General features: G+C 37.9%; 1 protein-coding gene across 1 annotated transcript; it reads left to right on the top strand.

The window, feature by feature from the left end:
- The first annotated feature begins 509 nt into the window (after positions 1-509).
- Positions 510-25,042, top strand: LOC139982034 (uncharacterized). The gene is made up of 8 exons (XM_071994534.1): positions 510-778; positions 13,476-13,640; positions 14,715-14,858; positions 18,079-18,222; positions 19,390-19,491; positions 21,156-21,332; positions 21,455-21,626; positions 23,310-25,042. Exons 1-8 carry the CDS (start codon positions 701-703, stop codon positions 23,474-23,476), a joined length of 1,149 nt encoding a protein of 382 aa, XP_071850635.1. The 5' UTR covers positions 510-700; the 3' UTR covers positions 23,477-25,042.
- Positions 25,043-25,869: the final 827 nt, after the last annotated feature.

The following is a 25,869-nucleotide window of genomic DNA, read 5'->3' on the forward strand; positions in this document are numbered from 1 at the left end:
AAAGCTGTGTTTTTCACTGAGTCGATAAACTCAGTTTTATCGGCGATAAGCATTGTTTATCGGGCGAAAACGAAGTTTTCGATAAACTTCGTTCTCGCTTGTTTAACTGAGTTCATCGAAAATAAACCTGTTTTAGCTGGATAAACTGGGTTTAACGAAAAAGCTCTTTATCAAGAAAAACATGATTTTTGCTCGATAAACCTAGAGTATCGACCCTGAAAAACCCTATTTTTCTCTCGATATAACGGAGTTTTTTCGTAAAACCATGTCTTTTGAACGAAAACGTCAGTTCATCGGCAATAAAGTTTTCCCGCGTAATTGGTCATTAGTTTTGGAGAAAAACTTGTTTTATCGATCGATAAATTTTGTTTTTCGCTCGAAAACCCGTTGAACTTTTCGGATGATCCGTGTTTATGACAAAGGTCTACATCAGAGTGGAAGCATTGGTAGTGATGGGCGGAGCTTGGCGCTGGATTGACCATTACATCATTGTATTCACGCACACGTACGAACAACAACAATAAGCTAGTCTATTTTGTTATCTATATAGCTTTTCAACGTAATAAGTACGAAGCAATTCAAGTCGTAGTCAACAATACCTTTCATTACATTCAGTTTCAGATTATATCCTCGGTCCCTTTGGAAAGTCGTGAAAGTTAAGTTTGGCGCTCAACGAATTTATAAGCAAACTACAGTCAAGATGGTTAAGCCACAATTAAATCTTGATAAGAAGGATGATTTGAAGAAACCAGACGGGACTCTCGTGAAGGTTGTAACGGTAAGCATGTTTGTTTTCGTGCAGCATCATCTATAACTGCTAAGGTTGGCTTGGCCGAACACAGACTATTTTAATATTACAGGTCTTACACTAGGCCTACACTCAAAAGCTAAGTCGAACTGAAAATTCTTTCATAAATTTACAGTTATCAACACTATATGCTAGTGTACTGAGTGCTGCTTTAGATCTACCAGTTTGTATTCAAGTCTTGGCAAGCATGTGATACATAGGCTACGCTATATTATTACATTCAGACAACGTCACTCATTAATGCACAAGGCCATATAAATTAGGCTCAGTCAGATCGTCATAGGCCTGCTGTAAGCTCTAGTCCAAATTTTTTTTTTTTTTTTTTGAGTTCTCACTTAGGGCCTAGTCTAAGATAAGTTAGGATTTAACGTTAGGCTGTATGTAAAACTTATAGCCTGTTTTGTTACAAGGCCTATGATAGCCTAGGCCTAAAAAATGTTTATTGTTGTTAGACATGTGATCTGCTAGCCTATATATGATTGATCTACCAAGTCATGTTACAAAGGGAGAGGTATTGTGTAGGGGGCCTAGGAACTACTGTTGTAAAAAAAAAAATCAGTTACTGAAACAGACCTTAATTATGTTGTCTGGTGAAGCGACTCAGCCCATAATGACTGGAGTAAGCAACCCAAAGTGACAGGAGTCACCAGCAGAAGTATGATTAACCTTGAAGTTGACCATTCCCTCAATAGGGACATTGAAAATGCTGCACTACAGACATGTACAGTAAAAGCTATAGCAATAACATGTATTTTGGCAATCACTATGAAACAACATCATGAAATGGTACGTCCTTGTAACTTAACTAGAGTTGACTTGACTTGGGCAGATTAGTACATGACTTGACGTGACTTCTGTCCATACTTCAGATGTCTTACAGTAGTTCTGTGTACAAGTTTAATAGTGTACATGTACAGTCTGGAATTGCAGAAATTTATAATATATGTTGGTGTAGCTGACAAAGCGACCGAACCTGACCAATGAAATTACAACCAAAGAAACCCCAAAAACAAACTTAAAGGGTGTGAAGACTCCAGAAAAAAGAAACGTCTAATTTCGAATGAGGTGTAACAGAAGTGTTAGACACCACCATCGATCCCAGAAAATAAACACACAGCTTGCTACCATTGGTAATTAGACACTAGTGTACACATACAGTCAGTACAAACAGCTGCGGTCAATACCCACAGCACAGTGTATACCTGTAAACGATATGTCCAGCGATGGACATCTCAGGTCCAGCTAAAGATAACAAGGTTTCACATTTCATTACTGCCTGCATTTTGTATTAACATGAAAAAAAACGTCACTTGCAAGCAACAGAAAGTTAACTTTTTCAGATGGCCGCACACGGTTTGGGGCGAGTCTTCAATGCCTTTAATAGTCAGTTTTTGTTCAAATTTGTTTTGTTAACCTGCAGGATCGCACGATCAGGCGTGTCACACTCTGTTCACATGGCAACCAAAACATTGCCACTAATAGGATAAAAACACAATTGATAAAATAAAGTTTAAAGGTATTGAAGACTCGCCCAAACCGCATGCCTCGCTCTGATAAAGTTAACTTCCTGTTGCTTGCAAGAGAAGTGTTCTGCTTGTCGCAACACAATGCAGACAGTAATGAAACGTGAAACCTTGTTATCTTTTGCGTGAGTCTTCACACCCTTTAAAGTACTGTACAATGAATGAATGGTTCAATGAATGAATCAATGAATGCAACTAGTGGACATGATTCCAGTTCTCTAGCTTTGCTGTTCACAGAAGTTGTCTTTCTTTCAACTGCTATTGTCATTTTTGGGTTTTTTTTTTGTCGGTATTTTGCACTGCTCAAAGTTACGGCAACAGAAAGTTCTCTGCTGCATGTATCTTAAACTTACACAGTCGCCTGTCAACGTTTTACTAGCAATTTTGTGTGGAGAAACACAAGCCTATCGTTCATGTATATACTTCTTTTTGTATGATTTGTTACTCTGTTTGACCAACTACGTTCAACAACGAGGCTGTTAACTCTTAGTTGCATTAAGATAATCTGAGTCACAAATTTTTGAATTGGCAGAAGTTATAAAAAGCTTGTGTTCTTTACCTTAACCATTGTATTCAAATATTTAAATAGCCTGATGTTTTTAAAGAAGTCTGTCAGGCGTGTCCCCTCCCAGGCTCCCAGACACTTTGGTAAAATACTGTCTGTATTTTTCTTTTCTAATATTCTGTTCAAGGTTGGCATCTGTTCATGTTCAGTGACCTCATTGTTACAGTAGTGTCAACTGCGCAATATACAGTATATTTATTGACTTGAAAAAAAACTGCAGTCGTGGGTGCCTCACTTTGTTGTGTACTGTACAGTACTGTAGGTGTACAGGTTGTTGTGTACATGGTTTTAACATATACAGTACTGTATCCATGGGTGGTAGTGTGTAACATGGCTTATAAACTTTGCAGTGCATAACTGTACTGTACTACAAACACATACAGTAATGGGACAGTATGTCATGGATAAAGGATGGACACAATGACGTATATAATTGAAACCATAATTGTTAGGTTAAAGGGGGACGCAAACCAAACCATCAGAAATCGTTCAAGGGTTTGTGGCTCCATAAATTCTCCAGCCAGTCAGTCAGTCATTTAATGTTGTTCTTCCAGAAGTGTTAACGTACAGTACCCACAAATATAAAGCAAACCTACTTTTGTTTCATTTTTAGAATTGTTGAACCATCAGTTTCTCACTCCTATCTGTAAATTAGTTTGTACACGTCCTAATTAAAAGAGACCAAACCCGTTGGCCTACTGTACCATCGACATTGGTCATGTGATAAAGTAAGCAACAGTATCATGAGCAACTTCACCATGGAAGCTGAGAAAAAGGAAAAATCTTGTTATATTTAGGATGATCAATCAAAAGGTTCATCTTAATTTTCACACACAAGGTCTGAGACCGGGAGACTTGAGGAGTCTAAATATGACATCATTGAGCCACATGCAGTACTAACTGTTTATAAATATCAAAAACATGTTTATTGTCTGTAAATGACATCGGCTTGTTTACCCAGTGTTGACTATATTACATATTGAAGCACTTTACAGGACTCATGACCTAATTATTAATTAATGTTGTCATTGGTTATCAGTGTCAGCATAAACATTGTACAGAAAATAAAATATATGAAAATATGAAGAGAACAACAAAGAGAAAATAAAAATAGGCTTCAGATTCTTCCAGAATTTTTGGCAATCAAATAGCTGCACCTCAGCTGAACGCTAGATCCTAGAGAACTAACTGTGTCAAGTCTATGACATGATCATCACAGCTGGACACAAAATGGCAGCAGTCCACAGACATGACACTTTAAAAACTACTTACAGTATGATACTGTTTAGTATATCCGAAACCAGAACGATATTTTTCTTAGCTGCTTGAGAGAGTTGTTATGATTATTATTAATATTATTATTAACTATGTATTTGATAAGAGTGCTCTACAAAAGATCACAGTGCTTTACAGAGTTGTTCTAAGTCGCAAAGATATATATCTGTCAATGAATATCAGACGACATGAATCTATGACATTATCATGACAGCTGGACACAAAATGGCAGCAGTCCACAGACATGACACTTTAAAACTACTCACAGTAGGATACTGTTAAGTATCTCCAAAACCAGAACATGATTTTTCTTAGCTGCTTGAGAGAGTTGTTATGATTATTATTATTATTATTTTTATTACCTGTACTATGTATTTGATAGAGCGCTTTACAAAAGATCATAGCGCTTTGCAGAGTTTTACAGAGTTGATCTTCACAGCTGGACATAAAATGGCAGCAGTCCACAGACATGACACTTTAAAAACTACTTACAGTAGGAAACTGTTTAGTATCTCCGAAACCAGAACGATATTTTTCTTAGCTGCTTGATAGAGTTGTTATGATTATTATTAATATTATTATTATGTATTTGATAAGAGTGCTCTACAAAAGATCACAGTGCTTTACAGAGTTGTTCTAAGTCGCAAAGATATATATCTGTCAATGAATATCAGACGACATGAATCTATGACATTATCATGACAGCTGGACACAAAATGGCAGCAGTCCACAGACATGACACTTTTAAAACTACTCACAGTAGGATACTGTTAAGTATCTCCAAAACCAGAACCAGATTTCTCTTAGCTGCTTGAGAGAGTTATTATTATTATTACTAACTATGTATTTGATAGAGTGCTCTACAAAAGATCACAGTGCTTTACAGAGTTGTTCTAAGTCGCAAAGATATATATCTGTCAATGAATATCAGACGACATGAATCTATGACATTATCATGACAGCTGGACACAAAATGGCAGCAGTCCACAGACATGACACTTTTAAAACTACTTACAGTAGGATAGTTTAGTATAGATCTCCGAAACCAGAACGAGATTTTTCTTAGCTGCTTGAGAGAGTTGTTATGATTATTATTATGATTATTATTATTACTATATATTTGATAGAGCGCTCTACAAAAGATCACAGCGCTTTACAGAGTTGAACATTCTAAGTCGCAAAGATATACTGTCATGAATATCAGACGACATGAATCTATGACATCATCACAGCTGGACACAAAATGGCAGCAGTCCACAGACATGACACTCTAAAAACTGCTTACAGTAGGATACTGTTTAACTGTATCTCCGAAACCAGAACCAGATTTCTCTTAGCTGCTTGAGAGAGTTATTATTATTATTACTAACTATGTATTTGATAGAGTGCTCTACAAAAGATCACAGTGCTTTACAGAGTTTTACAGAGTTGTTCTTCACAAAGATATGTACAGTATATCTGTCATGAATATCAGACAAAGATGATTGTGTGTCTACTTTAACTATATCAGGAATTCAAATTGAATGATTGCATTCTATTTTAGTGAATATAAGTGGTATACATGTACATATATTCTAGTGTTTTTTGAACACTGTAAGTGTGCCTTGGGCAGAACAATTTTACACAGTAATGTTTATATACTACAAAATTATTTTCAACCCATAAAGGATCTAGATCTTTATATCCATTCATTGTACATTGCATTTCTGAAGGTTGGGCACTGTGGGAAATGTTTCTGTTCCTGCATAGACACCACTGTATACATGTACAGTATTAGAGCATACAGTACAGTAAGTCTACAATACTTGGTCTTAAGCACAGTGTGCGCAGGCAACAGGTTGTATTGATTCTAAAGGTTTCTCATGTATTAATAGCAAGTGTCACAGCAGCCATCACAATATTAAAATCAATTAAATAATATTATTTACTGACATAAGGTACTGACATATTGCAGTAGTAATTACTGAAGTATACATTAGGCATACTGTACAGTTCTCCTGTACTGTACAGTATGTCAGTATTCCACAGGTATCTCAGATTGTCTTTTTTACAGTTTTGTTACCTGGTTCTTTGGTGTACAGTAGGCAATCAAGTAACCTATATATTGATCAGTCAAGTTCATATGGGGGGGGGGGTGTGTGTTAGTGTATGTGTTGCCTAGCTCTATCAACTAGAGGACTTATGTTCTGGTACACACCTTCGCTTTGAGGACATAATTTGGTGTGTGACCGTCAACTTGAGGACGTCCTCAAATTGTGAAAATTGGGGAATGGACTCAAAGTGACCTCAGAAAGCTCCTGTATCAGTATGGGGGATGTCCTCATATTGTCACCATCATACACACATTTGGCTGAACTGTGTGTATGGTAGAAAACCCTGTTACGAAGAGCGCCCTCCTATGTCCTCGAATTGATGTCCTCGAATTGAGGTCCTCGAATTGATGTCCTCAAGTTGAAGTACAGTATATATATATACATCCTGAAATTGTCACTTCATGAAACTGTGTACTGTATGCATTGTCTTTGAATTGGCTGTCGTATTTTTCCTCAGTAATATTATCATAAGAGGAGTTCTTTCAAACTATAGTAGTCTACATGTATTTTAATATTTCACATTTAGCTTTACAGGATTTTCAAGAACAAGACTTCTTTTTCCTTTTCTGTATCAGTGGTTAAAAAAGTGATTGCTTCTTGCAAAACCAGTCGCCATGTCTTTAACCATACAGTACGACCATTATATTTGGTATTCGGGAATAATATTTAAGTCTGAGTTTTCTCATAGACTCTAGCATTGCTGCACAAACTAACCGATCTGATGTTATCAATATATCGTCAAGTCGTTTACGATATGCCGTTTATTATCAGGGCTGCAGCTTAACCTCATGGTTCCTGTGTGAGATTCATGATACAAGAACTTCCATTTTTCATAAGGATTTGTCAAATTTATGAGTGAATATTCTTGTTTGTGATAATTAGTCATACCATTATTATTTGTTTAGATGTAGTCTTAGCTGCAGATAAGTACTAGACAATAAGTTAAGGGTAGTTTATTAATTAACAATTTTAGTAACAGGAACTTTCCCTGTTTTCGACTCGTTAAAGTCATATACAGTATGTGCTATTTGATTAGCTGTAGTCCTGTTGGCCAGTTGCCAAAAAACTTAAGTGCAAACGTTAGAAATATTGATTTTCTGTTAACTTTCTACCATTTTCATTGCTAACGGCCATAGAGACCTTCAACATGACTAGCGATTTTTGTTTCCACAAAGTTTGGCGAATTATTAAGCCATATATACTGTAGCTCCAGATCGAGATACAATTATTGTGCGTGTATATGTGTCTGTGTGTATGTGACGCCCTAGATATACAGTATGCATGATATCTCAATACATTACCTCTGTAGAACCCTTATGTTTGCATGTTCCACATATAATGAGTACAAGAACCCTATTGTTTTTTACCTTTGTTTTTTACAGCAATTTGGCAGGAAAAAATTGGCAGGAAAAAAATGTAGTTGTAATGGAAACAAAAACATTCATTTGGAAAATCAAAAGATACGTATATGTTAGACTACTGTATGAATGGTGACGGTTTAAAACTGCTGTTACTGTACAGTAGGTGAAAAAAAGGCCCTTAATTAGCTGCAGGAATTTACCTGTGGAAAAGACAAGGTGTAATGTACAGTATATGTACAGTGGATTTGAAGGCGGTTGACTATAGGAAGGAAGGGATAAATGGGCGGAGCCAGGGGTGTGTTAACGCAGTGCTAAAAGATTAACAAGTTTACAACTTAAGAAGAAGGTTGAATGACTAGAATACTCCTGAAGAATAGTGATTATTATTTATTTAAAGAAGAAACATGGATGGGAAAGTGGAAAGACCGCAAGATACATTTGATACTCAGGACTGGTGTGGTATTACTGTACAGGGCACTGTCATATATACCACCAACAGGAAAGTAACTTAGTAAGTCTGTAGTCCGATGTAGATCAAGATAGATCAAGATGCAGGATGTAGATCAAGTTAGCCAGTACTTAAAGGGTGTGAAGACTCGGGAAAAAAAAAACTGCTAATGCCGGTTATCTGACCTAGTTTCGAATGAGGTGTAAAAGAAATGTGTAAGACACCACCATCGATCCCAGCAAAAACACACAGCTTGCTACTGTACCAGCTGTTATTAGACACTAGTGTACAGTCAGTACAAACAGCTGCGGTCAATACCCACAGCACAATGTATAAACGATACAGCGATGGACATCTCAGGTCCAGCTAAAGATAACAAGTTATCATGTTTCATTACTGTCTGCATTTTGTAGCGACACGAACAAAACGTCACTTGCAAGCAATGGAAAGTTAACTTTTTCAGATGGCCGCACGCAGTTTTGGGCGAGTCTTTAATGCCTTTAATGGTGCTATGGATACTATACATATACAGTACTGTACAGTACATGTATACAGTGCCACCGTACAGTACCTAAAACCAACAGCAATATGAATACAATAATACAGAGAAACCATAGCAAAGGCCACACTGACAAAAAAACTGGAGGTCTCCTTGATGTAAAAACCTCTATGATTAACAATGTCAGATCGACTCTATGTCACTGATAACCTACAATGTATATGCTTGATTACTTATTATTTGATATGTCACTGTGGTTCCCTACATTGGTACTCATTGCTATGTAATTAGGTAGAGCCTTTCCTGTGTGAATTTTTTTTCCCATTAGTGGAATATTATTAGTAGATGAGTTTCTTCTCTTGAATCTCTTCTCTGTATACAGTTAGTAGCTCTGTAAATCTTTGTTCTTTTGTCACATTATACGTGAGTTTTATGCAGTCTGATAAAAATTTGTATAAGTACCGACATACAGTACAATACAGTACTTACATGCATGGTGTAACTAATATACGAATTCTCTGTTCGCACGCAGCAGCGCTACGGCATTGATTAATTTTAGTGCAGTGAGCGTGACTATGCAGTTTCCATGACAACTTACAAGCACATCTCAAAAGGTTCTGCATTAAATAATCAAAGAATAGGGATGACTTTATTGTGTGTTATATTGCTTACAGAAGTTACATGTAATGTAATATCCATATTTTAAAGCCAAATTGATGCAGTTTTTCAAGGGAAAGCCAGAACCTACTTTAAACAAGGAAAAACAGTTATGTACCAAATTGATCTTGGGGTTACAGTAGGATGAAAAGGGGAGGGAGGGTTGGGGGAGAGGTAAGACCCCTGTCCACTTTGTGGCTATACCACTGCTTACTTATCTCCTCACAACCAAGCTTAGTAAGTACTCTATCCTGTCTGGTGTTTATAAATTGCACTTTTACATGAACAATAAATGGCTGACTGCAGTGGAAATAATAAAAATTAAACTTGAAAACAGCAAAGACAACTTTTAGCTCTTTAACAGGATTTCAGCCAGTGACGTCAGGATTATGAGCTACAAGCTCAGATACCAACTGAGCTATTCAGCTATCTTATTGGGTAGCGGTTTTCTTGCCGGGGGTTCAAGATAGAAGCCACAGTACCTTGCGTGTACCTCGTAATGAGTGATTTCACCCCATTTTATTTTGATACATGCCTTTAAGCAGCGACTGGGAAGTGATTTCAGGAGAGATTCTGTATATTATCGAGAAAAAACTAAATTGTTAATGTAAGAGCAATGGAGAATTTGGTCTGACTCATGAATAAGAATTCTGCTGCCCTGACTACTGTACATGTATGGTCAATGCACATGTGTTTATATAATTGAAGATATTTAAGGGATAATTCACACACATATGTTGACAATATGTTGACCCACACAGGGTATGTACAGTACTTAATAATATTCTCCCTTATTGCACTCACAGAACTTCAATAATTATGTTACAGAAAGGGTTGCCACATGGAATGTGAATCAAAGTTTTAAAACTAAATTGTAATTAGGCAGATCGGAGTAAAGAGCTCTATGCATGCATACAGTTGCGAGATGTTTTTACAGTGGGCCAAAGAAGCTGGTCCAGTATTCCTCTGTTGAAGCTTGGTTCAGATGTGTGGATGTGTGTGTGTGTGGGTGGGTGCGTGGGTGTATACATATAATGTGTGTTCATTTCAAGGAAATGGTGTACAGCTACACACTTCATGTGCAGTTTGTATCCTTGCCAAGAAGAAATAAAAATATGAACACCGTTAACCATTGTGGTATATAAATACAGGAATATTGATTTTATGGTGAATTCACTTTGTTTGCTGCAGTCACTGGATCTGCCTATATTATAGGTGTTCCCATTGCTTAATATATATGTAGAGCTACAGTAATGAACACTTACAGTATAATATTACATGTGTATGTTAAAACATATGAGTGCACAGTTCTACTATACTGTACAGATCAATGGGGACACCAGGACAGTACAGTACTGTACTTACAGAGTGTTAAATAGAAAATTGATCATTTAAAACCTACTGCCAGGATGTTACTCAAGTGGTTGTTGAGCTTTGTACTGTGTGGGCACTGACACTTAGTATAGCGTGAGTGTACCAGGATCAAGTGTCAGTAGTATGGACTAGTACCATCATTTATTTGTTACATGCTATAAAAGGGATGCTAAATGTTAAACAAAGTTTAACAAAAGTACAAATGTGTACATAGTGACCGTCAATGTGTGATTAGTGAGCTACAGTCCTTGTTTACTGTGTCGCGCCATTGTTCGACCTAATACAGATGCATGCTGGTTACAGATCTCTGAATCACGGTAAAGTGATATATAGGTGTGAAAGTGCATGCGGTCAGGATTAATTTGCATACGAGAGACCTGGATGGGTTTTGGCTGAACCTTAAACAGTTCCACTTCTGCAGTTTGGCCAAAGGGAAACACATTTTAGAAAATGCGGTCAAGGTGCTGAAAGTTCTATATTCTGCCAAGAAAATAATGTCGTTGTTTTTTTTCAGTAAAGCGTGTGCTCGAGTTTACAGTTTAGCTTTGATTTATGTCCTGTGCTGTGCTGTACTGTACTTGATATTATCAATGTGCTGTATCATTAAGTGAGATGTATGTACAGATAACCTCTTTTCTTGAACATGCCAATTCCCACTCTCGTCATGCATGTACAGTATATAGGACAATTACGTATAAAGTTCTCTCATTATTAGTAACTCAATTCGTTTGTTAGTTCTTGAGCGTGCGGTGCTGATGGTGTACAGCACCGTTATATACGTAGGTTTGAGTTAACATTACTGTATGTACTGTCATTACTGTATGTAGTACTATACATTACTGTAAGTACAGTAATTGTACATTAGTGAACAGTACAGTTCCTGTACAGTGCAGCGCAGCACTGTAAAGTACAGTACATTACTGTACAGTATAGTACATGACAATACTTTACAGGACATTACTGTACATTGCAAGCAGCACAGCATATCACTGTTCAGTACATTAATGTAAAGTGCTGTACAGAATAGTGCATCACTGTACAATACAGTACAGTACATTACTGTACAGTATAGTACATGACATTACTTTACAGGACATTACTGTACATTGCAAGCAGCACAGCATATCACTGTACAGTACATTAATGTAAAGTGCTGTATATTACTGTACAGAATAGTGCATCACTGTACAATACAGTACAGTACATTACTGTACAGTATAGTACATGACATTACTTTACAGGACATTACTGTACATTGCAAGCAGCACAGCATATCACTGTACAGTACATTAATGTAAAGTGCTGTATATTACTGTACAGAATAGTGCATCACTGTACAATACAGTACAGTACATTAAGTACTGTAAAGTACATGACATTACTTTACAGGACATTACTGTACATTGCAAGCAGCACAGCACATCACTGTACAGTACATTAATGTAAAGTGCTGTATATTACTGTACAGAATAGTGCATCACTGTACAATACAGTACAGTACATTAAGTACTGTAAAGTACTGTACATTACTGTAAAGTAAGCACTGTAAAGTATAGTACATTACTGTACAGTATGGTACATGACATTACTTTACAGGACATTACTGTACAGTGCAGCACAGCACATCACTGTACAGTACATTAATGTAAAGTACTGTATATTACTGTACAGCATAGTACATCACTATACAGTACAGTACATTAAGTAAGTACTGTTAAGTACTGTACATTACTGTAAAGTAAGTATTACTTTACAGTACATTACTGTACAGTGCAGCACATCACTGTACAGTACAGTACATTATTATAAAGTACTGTACGTTACATTATATTTCAAAAATGGGAAGGGTTTGTGTAAAAAAAAAATATGTGAACATTGAAGTACGTAGTTATAGCTACTGTAGTCAATGATGACAATTATTTGTTGTAATTAATGGGGATATTCGTGATATTCTTGTTCAAATGTCAGAAAATTAGTCCCAATGTCCTTCTGTTACCATGGAAAATTGCCCATTATGAAGATTTTTAGGTATAAAAGTATCACAAAAGTTGTCAGTATTGCATGCTGTGGCATAACCAACCAAATTGCTGGCTGTATCGGATAAAAAAGGCCAACTCAAGGTGTGGGCAAAAGTGGGGAAGTGCGACTTTTCTCCTAACCCCCCCCAAAATTTTGTATATATCTCTTCTATAATACTGTATACTACAGTACGTGTGATGACACAAGCCCAGTTACAGTAAGTGACTTTTTTTTCTGAAAGTTTGCCATCATATGCCATGAATAATACATTCATTGCACGACTCAGCTAAAGTAAATTCAGGAAATATACATACTGTCTACAGAGTGTCTTCAGATATATATGCGTCTCTTCTTCTATTGTACTGTAATTTTGCTTTGAAATTGTTCCAAGGTTTTACTTGTGCAGTATCTGACACAGACAGAACACATCAATTGATTATTTCGATAAACACACTGTTGCATGCATGATTTCACAGGGTCATGTTCCTTAACTTTTCACATCTAATATTAATAACAATATTTGCTTTTAATATAGCGCTTTATACCAGCGATAGGTCGCAAAGTGCTTTACAGACGTTATATTAACCCTGGTCAATGATAACCTGTCCCAGAGACAATCCCTCCAGTTGGCAGCAGTTATATACTGCGCTCAATGACAAGTTACCTTACAGGTACCAAATTTAACCCCTGGGTGGAGAGAGGCAAGTAAGATAAAGCATCTTGCCCAAGGACACAATGTCATGAACTAAGCAGGAATCGAACCAGCAATCCTTGGGTCACAAGTCCGATGCATTTAATAGCCAATTGGCCACCACGCTCTCACTATCTATATTTTGTTTTTGGCTTTGTACAGATTTCCGAGGAGCCAGCACCTCTCAATCCAGAGCCCATCTACGCCCCGCCCACTCCGAGACGTGGAGGGCGGGCTTGCAAGTGTCTCTGTCTAGCTCTCACACTCATCTTATTCTTTCTGACGATCATTGTGGCAACCGTACTCTTTCTCGGTTATGGTAACGAGGTAAGTACATGCACCCTACCCCCCACCTCTCTCAGGACTGCCCTCACCCCGACCATACCTTCCTGACCACAGGCATGAGCTTTTTTCAGCGGAATATCCGTGATTTCTTTTCTAACTCGGGGACAAAAACTATTATCCTAACACACTGTAGCATACGCAAACTCTAGCCTATACCGCAATATTTGCAAAGTTCCATGATTTTTTTTTTTACCCCAGGCTCATCCCTGTAACCAGCCAACAACACCCTCTTTTGTCTTTTCACAATAGACTAAAAAAGGACAGATCTATACGATCACCTGCTGTACTGTACAGTACATGATCAAAATTTTACACCTCAAATATACAGTAGTTTATCCGGTACATCCCTAGTTCTAATGACGTACAGTATGGTGATCAATTGTCATGACCGGAAGAGGAGACCGTTTTGTTTTGTTCTCCTAATTTTCCACAACCGTACCCGGACTGCCTTCCTCTTTAAGGTTGTCCTACAGTAAAGATATCCGGTCAATATACGTGCCACATGATACTGTGCACCTGTATGGAAGGTTGGACAGAAATTAGGACCAATGCTTCAGATTTATTATAATTGCCCAGACTGGAGTTAACTCATCTCAGACCCAACCAGACAACATTGCCCAAATTTTGTTCCATATCGACATGGAATGTCATGGAAATTTATTGCCATAAAGAGTAGGAATGGCCTGAAAAAGATATAGCTGTCTCTGCTCTGTGTTGTTGCATTGCCATCTTATCATGGTATCGTTCGTTTTAACGATAGGTATTTTAGTATCAGTTAGTACAGGTGTGTTTTTTATTTTATTTATTTATTTATTTTTTTTAAATATTTTAAATTTAAATTTTAAATTTTTATATTGTTGCATTTGGCTTTTACATTTTTTGGCCTTATTGGTTATATATATATTTAATATTTTGGTTTTTGGTACTATTTGTATTTAGGTGTTACATAAATTGTAAAGCGCTTTGAGCAGGTTTGCTGATTACGCGCTATATAAATATTACTAATTATTATGATCATTATTATAACTCACATTTCGATCTCTGCCCCCGACACAGGGGAGCTTCTGCAGTGTGGGCTACTACGATGACTGGTACTACGACGACATCGTCTATCCATCCGACTACTACTATAACTTTGACAGCAGCTACGATGGTAGTGATTGGTATCCTGGCAAAAGGCCATATGGTGACGACATGCTAGTAAGCTTTAAAGCATTCACAAGGCATTTTTTTCGATCCGGGCATTGCATAACAAAATGCTATGAAAAATGGGTATAAAAGAGCTATGCAAATATATATACAGTAAAGCAGTTCAGATAGTAAAGTACTAATTTCAGTATTTTATCAGAAATAACATTCATAAACCTAAAAACTGCTACACATTAGCAGTCACTCGAGTCACTCCAAGGTTAATGTATGTCATCCAGTTACAGAGTTGTTGATAAATTGACAATTCATAATAATGGACGTTAAATATGAATCTAAGAGACTGACTTCCGTCAGCTTGTGGCTCTGATAAGCTAATGATGGCTTCTTGGCGAGTTCCTGCCTGCAGGAGGATCTAAAAATACATAAATACATACCTACTGTACATATATTACTGGAACGCTCTCCTCATTTAGTCCCTGGATTATCAGGAAAAGAGAATTGTATGCTGTGTTTATATTTGTATTCCTTGCTGGAAGCTAAGGAACCTATGCAGTCAGGTTCGTGTGTGTGTGTGCGTTAGGGCTGTGTCATTCCGGTTAATTCACTAACCGGTTAACCGTTTCTATTAACCGAACGGTTAACGTTTAAACGTAACCCGTGTTGTTGCCTCAAAATAAGAGCCGAAAATCAGAGTTATATAGCTCAGATTATAATTCCGAAAGAGCGCCACCACTTTTGATGCGGAAGTACATTCTCAAAATATCGCTTCAAGTATCGTTTTTTCGTAACGCGTATGTCAAGAATTTGGTTGTATTTGCTTAGTTTTGACGATCGTTGCATTGAAAAAGACGAATCGCGCGTTTTCATGAAGTTTGAAACAGATTTTTGTTTCTCTTTCAGTTCATCGGTAACTGTTACAGAGATATTTGAAGCAAATATTTCTTCGTTAATTGCGTAGCCCCTACTGTAATAGCGCAGGCATTGTATGGCAGTTATAAGCCTAATATTACTAGGCCTACTTAATATTGGCATTGTGTATTGAAGTTCGCGATCATAAAGAGTGTTAGACTACAAGGCTTTCACCAGCTAGGCCAAGGTTAGGAAAGTCGGTTGTTAGGAAGCGATTACTACAGAAGTGTACGGTAGTAGGGCTAGGCCTACGCAATTACAAGTACAGCAATGGGTCACAGATATATTGAATTTGTGCATTGTGGCGGGGTAGGCAGAGGGTAGGGGGGAAGTGTGGAAAACATTGTAAAATTTCCTGCGAACACCCTGTCGATTTCCCGCCGGAGTTCGCGCAGCAAACACAATTAGCACGCTTAGCATTGAATGGCGTGGGGCAGTCCCCCGGTGGGGTCATGTGGTGGAACCCCTTTGGGGGTCCAGGGGTTAACGCCCGGAAAATTTGGCGCGTCTGGCGATAAAATATTCGCAGCTGTGGATGCAAAATACTGACAACTTTTTAATTTAAATTGTTCCGAAAATGATGAAAATTTTGAAATGACAAGTAAGAGTAGCCATATTTTGTTTTAAAATGAAAAGAGATCTAACTGTCTTACAATCATTAAAAAGTTTAACTTAAAAAACATGCGATTTTATCAAACAACGTTCGGCAAAGCCCCATTCCTAGACTGCCTAACAATGGCTTGCACTATACTACAACTACGGTAGGCTACATTTGCCAAGGTACCTTGCCAAACAACTGTGAGCTCATCCCCTGTCTAACACCTGTTGTTAACAATTTTTTGGCATGTTGCCAAGGAACGTTTCATGGTCTAGAATGAATAAGGTCAGTCAATAAAGGTTCGGTTAAGTTATGAGAATTATTATCTTAGACGTTTAAGAAAAGTAGGTAAAATATGATCCCCGTAACAGCTAGGTAGCCTAAGTAAAACAGGCAACTGACTCCTCCGCATGAACAAGACAATCTATTCCACATGATACATGAAAGTAAACCTTGTAATCACATGTTTAAGACCACTTGGCATGATTATAAATGCATAATATTGTTTCCATGTTCTTGTAGAAAACATTAACTTCGCAATATACAAGGGTACTTGTGGTTTTGTAGTTACGTGAGATCCTTACCGACGAGGTGGTTAGGCTATTTGCTATACACTAAACTATGGTAGGATATTATTTTCTCCGTAATTTTGGAAATTCTAGAAAATACTTTTTCGCCGCTTAACACCAGATGTGTTCTTACGTTTTATTCATAATTGGGTGTACTAGAGCCTTGTTTACATGACATTAGTTGCATTTAGCACGATATGCCAGTTTCGCGTGAATTTTTGGAAATTTTTTTGCTCGATCTTTCGTAAAATTTGAAAGGTGTACCAACTTACTTTTCGTACACAATTGGTTATTTCTCTACTGATTTTCAGAGTTTTTTTTACAGTCAAGTGTATACGTTATGCATTGAGTATAAACTTATCGCGAATGCGAGAAAACGATGCGGGGATTTCCAGCAGACAAATGTTTTCTTTGTGGGATTACTGAGTCTGTTGAATGGAATCCCGCACCTTAGAGGGGACACTGAACTGAAATTACATCATAATAAAGAAAACGTTTACTGCTTAAATACAATATAAATTTGAAAGGATTAGATGCAGACTCGCCACGTTGTCGAACGGGGTAACAATAGGCGCTGTACGGGTCGCATACCGCTTGGTAATCCCTTCAATCGTACCGCCAATCTTAAAAATCTTTTGTATGGATTGCGTGATAAAGTTTGCAATTGTTATGTGATTTTCGGCAAGCAAATGTTGTGGTCTATTTCGGGAATAAAGTGATGTGAAGACGCGCCGTTGCGACTGCGTAATTGGCATTACAAAAACGGTTAAACTTATACGATGTACGGCGGACGTTTATCCGGCCGTTCGGTCGGTTAACCGGTTAACCGTTTAACCGTTACAGCCCTAGTGTGCGTGTGTATGTGTGTGTTTGTACGTCTGTGACACCTGCTTGGGTCCGTGATAACTCAACAATGAAGTGATGGATATTTGTCATACTTGCTAGGTAGATGTATTGCAGTGAGATGATTGTAGTGAGACATTATTTAATTTAAATTACTCAGATGTAAGAATAATTTACACTTTTGACATTGACTCATATCCTCTCTAACCTGGCTTCCACCCCTTGAGCAGTTTGATCTACGTAACCCGTACAACGATTACTTACGTTGATGACCATGATATGAATCGTAGATCACGCACAGCTTTCTCTTCTGTCACACTTCTGTCACACATCTGTCACACTCCTGTCACAGAATCCACCAAAGCCGACCGGTCCCCCCATCCTTCGATACCTCAAGGAAGGATTGGACATCAACCTGGAACTTCGCATCATCCGAATCAACCGAGGAGAAGATGACATGTTTCCTGCGGTCAATGTACTCCACGACTTCAACAAGGTAAAATTACAGGTGGTAGTCCTGCTCGTGCACGTCCTTAAAGAACTGAAACAAGAGTGATAAATAACGTATTTTGGGGATTTTTTTTTTTTTTAATTAATTTTTTTTAATACATTGAAATGAATGACATACTCTAAGCAGCCTGGTGAATTGAAATTCCTACATTGTCCTTTCATGATATTAAGGGTTGACAAATTGTCAGTTGGTACCAGATGCAAAATTGAAGCAAAACAGGTGTGATGTCATAGTTTCACATTAAGAGCAAAATGTTTTGTATTTCCTTATTTGTTCACATTATTGTATTGACTAAGGAATAGACAGCCCTGGATATTAAACTTCAAGAGATGTAATAGTTCCCAGTACCCCACTGACTGTAGTGTATGCATATGTAAATACGTAAAAAAAAAACCCATAAATATGCATAAAAAATAAAAAGTTTGGAGAGAACACTTGGAGGTACATTTTCATAGTAAAAGAAATCGAACAAAATTTGTCAGTGTGTGTCTATGACATCACATCTGTCTATGGTATCACACCTGTCTATGACATCACACCTGTCTATGACATCACACCTGTCTATGATATCACACCTGTTGCATCAAGTTCACTTTTTGTCACTAAACATGTCAACAACAAATGTTTATTATCTCAAAAAGAATGATAATTAGGAAATTCATGCCAATTTAACCAGGTACAGTATATGTTCCTCTGTCATCAACAAACTTAAATCTTCCTCAAGATTATCCTTTAAAATGACAATTTTGCATTATGTTTTCTTCAAAGTTCCAAATTGGGGAAAACTTTAGAGTTAAGTCCCCTGGTAGTAAGTGGCTATGCATGGCCAATTTTTTATTTGGATTCAATGAGAAGATGGCCATTATTAAATAAAATTTAAAAAAAAATTAAATAACCTACATGATAATCTGTCACCTTGGTGTATTTGATAATTGATAATTCACAGTCGGCAGTCATATTCAGAAATTAAGATATTGGTAGCTCAAAGTTTATAGAAACACTTGTGTATTATTATCATTATAATTATTCTGCTATAACATATAAAAAAAAATCATATTCTTCAAAATTGCGACACCAAAGATGAAATATCACAGTATTTCTGTGACGGTAGAATTAATTGAAATAAAAAACATTTTTTTTTTTTTTTTTTAGAACATCTCCGCTTACTCGATGCCATCCTCAGGTGTCTGTTACATCCTGCCATTGGACATGCAGTCCACATTGACTCCCGAAGACTTCCAGTATCTGATGGATGTAAGTTTCTTCCATTAACCATGCCTTAAGGTCAATAGGCTGCAAAGTATGGGGCGTTACCCAAACGTGGGCCTTGAAAATTGTTGATGGGTGGCAGGATCCTTTCAGATGTCTGAAATTTGATGCACAGTTTATTAGACAAAGATTGAATCAGTTACTTGAAAGTCCTTGGTCCATGCCTTCTTCTGCAGAGGGGTGAGGGGGGGGGATCTGGTGGGTCGTGGCTCAAGGAAGGGCCTGGGTGTGGTCCTAAAAGTTTGCCTGACGCTTCCCTAATGCACTTTACTTTGGAGTTGGAGATCTATGGAAAATAAAGCACCCATTCCCATTCCCATTTTTGTATTTTGCTTTTTCACTCACTTATGCGTAACCCATTCTGCTGGATGTAAGCTGTTCATTAACTGTCCCTTAGGTCAAAGGGATACAAGCTATGCAGGGTGTAACCCAAAAGTTGGGCCTTAAAAACATTTTGTTGGGTTGCCGGAAGTTTTCAGATATTTGGGAAATTTATCGCTCTTTTGCAGTTTTGGGAAGTTATTATTTCAGCGTTTGTTTTCAGACAACCAAATAGGGTTCTCAGTTGACATAGTTTGACAACCAGAAAATAAACTAACTTTTGCCCCGAGGAAAGAAAAAACACAAAAAGTAGCTTTCTGATATTTACTTTGTTCATCGCTTACCTGTATTCCCACAACCTGAGCACCTCCTTCTACCCTGCCTAGAATGAACTGGTAACCTTTTAACATTGTGAGCCCTCTATGACCAGAACCCCAGGTCTCTGACCTTCCTTCTCATTCTACCATCCAAAAGTGCCAACATGTTAAAATTCCTGATGGATATTTCCTAAGACAGCAACAAAAATGATTTGGCATTGCCATATTCAATAATGCTGAAAGGAATAAGAGATAATTATTTTGATCAAAATTAGTGCAGTGACTAAAAGGTACTGTAGGTATGCTGTGAAACTTTCACTGAAATCTTGCATGATTACAATCACTTATTAAATCAGAAAAAAAGAAAAGAAATGATAAGTTATTACAGGGCTATAGCCACTTTGACACAGAAACTCTATGAACCGTATAGATCCCTCGTGGGGTCTCAAATGAACCAACTGCACAAGTAGCAAAATGATGTCTGTGTCTGCACCGCCCGCAACACTGCCCTGTAAATCACCTGTTAAAGACTTCAAGAATGCCCCATTCTTGAAGTTATTACTGTTAGTCCCCTCATAATAATTTGTAAATGTTATATGTCCCTTCAACAAGTGTTGTATGTCCCTTTGTCCTGTCATTTCTGTATGTGGGTTTCTTCTTATCATGAAAAGAATATTACACCCCTTCAGTATTCTGAAAATTGAAATTGCTGTGGTTCAGTGTAAGTCCGAGCCATATTGTAACTTGCCCCTCTAAAAGTTAGACCACCCCTTTTGATCCTTAATTGAAGCGCCGATCTGTCGTTGTAGGAATTAACAAAATGTTCTAGTTATGGAGTAACTTCTCAGGATTATAGAAATGTTCAATACAGTAGCATATTCACAGAGAAGATCTCGTCTTGATAAAGCGGTAACTAAAATGCCGGTCAGTATGTACATAAACACTATTTACAATGTTTTTTTTTTGTTTTTTTTTCCCCTCTTTCCCTTCCCTCACTTTTGTTCCTCTTAGACTGAAGCTTACAAAGACATGGATTTCCCAATGAACAGTAAACTGTACACTGTGAATCCAGAGAGAGCCACTGATCTCGGAGAACACATCGAGGAGATGTGCGACGACTACAGCTCTTACTACATCAGCAGCGTCCCCACCGAACAATGGCCGACCTTCTGGACTACTGCCCGCCAGGTGAGAATCCGACCGAACCATTCCTTGCACATCACAAGCATTCATTTACAAAATAGCCACTGTTAGATGTCACTGTATATTTGCTAACCAGTATATCCTTTATTACTTTTTCCCCCCGCAAGGTTTTGCGTGACCACTTTGGTGGACGAAGAGGTAGCTCCAGCTCTGACGAGGAGGGGCGACGTGGCGGCAGACATCGTGGAGGCAGCAGTCGCCACGGAAGCAGAGGCAGTAGTCATAGCGACAGCAGCAGTAGCAGCAGCGATGAGGAGGGTGGCCGACGTTCTCGTGGAAGTGAGTATAGTAGTTGGTACACAGCAGATCTGGGGATGGGATTCTGGGCACCCTGGCCATCTCTACTAAAAGATTTATGGCAATTCAAATCAGCCAAGATCAAATATATTTAAAACATGGTACAAAAGTAAAAGCATTTAGCATGCTCTGCTGTAGGGCCTTCCTTACTTTGTACCAATGTTTTCTTGTGTATTTACTTTGATAGAACTTTCAGTTACCCATTGGTACTTGGTCTCCCCGGCCCCTTCTTCCAAGAAACCTTTGATCGGCTCCGTGTGTTTAGCTTTATCCTTCAGTGATGAGATTTACCAATACATTGATCAGATTCCACCAGCTAAGATATAAACTTCATTATGATAATACTACTAAACCGTTGAGGAAGGAATACTTTTGCCTACTTGTGAGTTTGTTATTGTTTACAAAATATGGGTGAAATAACCAGTAAACGTACAAAATTGTTGTTCCTTCCTTTCACTGTATAGTTTGTAAGACATTTTAGTTGAGGCGGTGGGGGAAAAAAATTGTGTTTGGTGCATTTTTTTTTAACTCCCATGGGCCTGTATCTATAAGTGACGCTGCATATTTGTACCCCACAGCTCAAGAAGTTGGGGGACATGCAGTCACAGTTTTTATTTTCTTCTCGTTTTGAATCGGTCGAGTTGGGTTCTTTTCCTACTCTGTACAAGTCCCTTTCTGTAATTCCTTTATGAGGCTTGCGCCAGTGATAACCATCACGTGAGAGTATACTACACGCTGTTTCTCAAGCAGAGCTCTGACTTCAGCGGATTGTTATAATTACTCTTCCGTTATACTAAGGTGCTTCGACTATCATAATATTGCATTTCTTTGTATTCCATTGCAAAAGGAATATGGAAAATTGAATATTGAAAAGATGAAAAAGAAAGGCGTATCTTACTATGTGCGAAAGCTCGTTGGATAACAAAATATACATCCCGCCAGATGGCCTAACGTTTTGATAATTTAAAAATCCAAATTTTTGAAGAGGATAAAAACAGAAACCAAAACAGGCTAACCTGAAGGACACATTTGATGAGTAGTAAGACCTGTCGACAACAAAATTGAAAAATATGACATAGACCTGTATAGTCTCAATCCAAATAAAATAAAACTGTTAGCAAACTGCTTATCCACGAGAGAGCCTGTGTAGGAGAACGTGCAAAATTAATAGTTGGCCTGACGTTTTGATCCTAGCAGCATCTTCTTCAAAGGCTAAATGACAAGTAACAGTAACAGAACTTGGGACAAAAACACGCACAGAATACTGACAGGTTAATGAGCATGGAGAACACAAAGAGATATATTTAAGGGGATTAGTAGACAAGGGATGGAGAGAAGAAAGAAAGAAACCAACAGGGGAAGATGAGAGGTAGGATATAAACAGTGGAGGGACAAAGAGAGGATTAAGGGAAGGGGGTAGGGAATAAACTGAAGAAGGACAAAGACAAAAAGGTGTGGAGAAATAAGGGTGGAAGAGAGCTAAGAGAAGAGAGTGATGGGGGAACAAGGGGAGAAGGAGGGGGGATCAAGGGGAGAAGTAGGGGAACAGAAGAAAAGTTAGTCATATCCCTGAATGTTGAGCCCATGAGGTTGAATGGTGCGAAGGCATTGCATCCACAGCCTCTCCCTTCTGATTCGTTCAATCCACTTTTGATTTCTCTACAGTCGCTCGTGTCAGGGACTATCTGGATAACATGCGCTCCTTTGACGGCCAACAAGTGGTGGACATGCATGTGTTCCAGACCCACAACTTGGATGACCTCTCACCAGAGAACCTGGAGAAGTTGACTGATCTTGTGGAGACAGAGAAGGAAGATGGCTTTATGCCTTAGGGTCAAAGGTCATTCCCCAGTAGTAGTTGTATTTCAATTTATCCTTAAGGGCCAAGCATAATTCATACTCTTTATTTTTGTTGATATCAAACCTGTTTATCCCCACGGAGGAAATGATGTCTGACACAAAAAAGTGAAACTCCCATTTGTTGTATTTTTTTATGGGAAGCCCAATTTAAAGTAACGTGGAACAGGATACTAAGGTTTGCTTAAAAATTCTGTCGGTACAAAATGAAAAAGTTTTATCAAGATAATATCAAAAGGATATTGCAAAAATGACAATTAAAGAAAAAATACTGATTTACACTTTCAGTGTATTACTAAGCGTGCCATTGCTTGAAAAATGATTGCTGAACAGGTAGTAGCCTGAAAAAGGACCCCCAAAGATGAAAGTAGGAAGTATTCACAGATTCACATTGATACACTGTATGATTAATAATACCCTACTCATGTTTCATGCTTGGCGCCTTTTCTCTAAAGTACTTTCATTATTTGTTTGATTGGAATTTATGGTTGTATTGGCTTATCTTAAAAACTTTATCTTGTATCTTAAAAATTTTATCTTGTATTGAAAATTTCCAAAGGAAAGAAGTACCACCTCATGAAGGAATACATGATAGGATGCTTTTTGTTTGTTAATAACTTGGTTTCAAATCTGGAGTTGACTGAAGCCAGTTATTGTATTGCAAAAGAGCAATATGACTGGGATTTGAATCTCAAGCCAACTCCATCAGGTGAATTAACCACAGGAATATTTCTTCCTATTCGTGGCAAATGTAACTTGGGTTTCTAATCGGAAGGGTGAAAATGATTCATTTATCTGCTAACACCAAGGAATGTCTCAAGAGTAGTTGGTCTTTCATATATTCGATCTGACTCTTTCCGTGATGTCTTTCGTGTCGTCGTGAACTCCGTTCGACCGACGAGTGAAATCTCCCCACATTCGTGGGCACCTCCAGAGTTGAAACCAATGTCGGTTTTGGCAAAGCAGCGTGAGTCTGGCGAGTCTTTCTTGAGGAGTGCGTCTGTATATAGTTTAAAATGTACTACATGATAAAGAAAAATCAAATTTGGCACAGACTAGATCCGCAACTTTCCTTTGGACACTCAGGGTCAATTGTTCACATTGGGGTGTTTGCTTTTGTAATTGATAGACCTGAAACCTACACACCGTAACAATACATTTGGTTGAAAACATTTCTATATATGGTAATGAGAGAAGGAAGGACAATATCTACATTCACATAACTTGTCAAATCTCACACACATTGCTTCAACACCTCATTTCAATTTTGGACAGACTGTGTTGTTTTAACCCTGTATGGGGGACCTTGGGCGGCCATTAACAGTCCTTGAATATCACACGCATCACTTGGCTGAGTAGACCTTGTTTCTAACACGTTGCATTAACACAGAGATTAAGAGGGTCAGCTCTGCAGGGTTTACCTTGACACTTTGGTTGAATGTAACAAAGAAACATGCAGCATACATCCACACAGTTCCAAAGAAGTGTGCCAAATTTGATTATTTCATGTGTACCCTTGACAAATTAAACTTTATGAATGTCTTTTTTTTTCAGTTCTTCTTCTTTACCCTTTTTCATAAATATGTAAATGATGAATAATCAAAATTCATCTGGCTTTTTGTAAAAAATATTCATTCCATCAGAAAAGTGGTAATGGGGGATTGTTTTGATTGAAAAATTATTATTAAAGTCAATTTTATCCTTTTTATTAAAGTTTTTTTTTCCCCCTTCTTTATTTTTGTGAAAAGAGTGTTACGTATTACAGTCACAATCGTTTTAATTATTTAATGCCAGAAATGTAATAAGAAGTTTGTAGAAAGTTCAGTCATAAGTTGTTGCATGGATTAACAATGCTTAAAGGACATGTGACACGGAAAACGAAACTCTACTGAACTCTTTATAACGTACAACAATTATCCCAAATCGACTTCGATGGTTTTCGACAGAAAAATCCTTCAGATTCAAAATTGGTGAAATATAACCGCTCATATCAGGCCATCGAATGCCAGCTAATTTCGTATTCATTTTTGATGACGTACGGTATTGTAGCGCAGAACGTCGATGAAGTTGTCACTTCTGCGCAGTATATTTTACTGGACGAATTCACGCTATTACCAGACATCTTTACCGAAAACAAACATGACAGTGCCATATTTTCCTCTCAGTATCGAAGTAGAGAGCTCAGATACTGACGAAAGTAGCGAGAATGATGGTGAGAATATCGCCGATCAACAATATTTACCTGGCGGCGGAGATATCCAGCCTTACATGTACGAGCCAGAAACGGATGATTCCGGTGACGAGAACGATGGCGAGGGCCGTGCTGGAGGAGGAGATGTACAAGGCGATGAAGGTAATCGCCAAAGGA

The sequence above is a fragment of the Apostichopus japonicus genome, chromosome 16, assembly GCF_037975245.1.
Source record: "Apostichopus japonicus isolate 1M-3 chromosome 16, ASM3797524v1, whole genome shotgun sequence".
In the NCBI taxonomy this organism is placed as follows: domain Eukaryota; kingdom Metazoa; phylum Echinodermata; class Holothuroidea; order Aspidochirotida; family Stichopodidae; genus Apostichopus; species Apostichopus japonicus.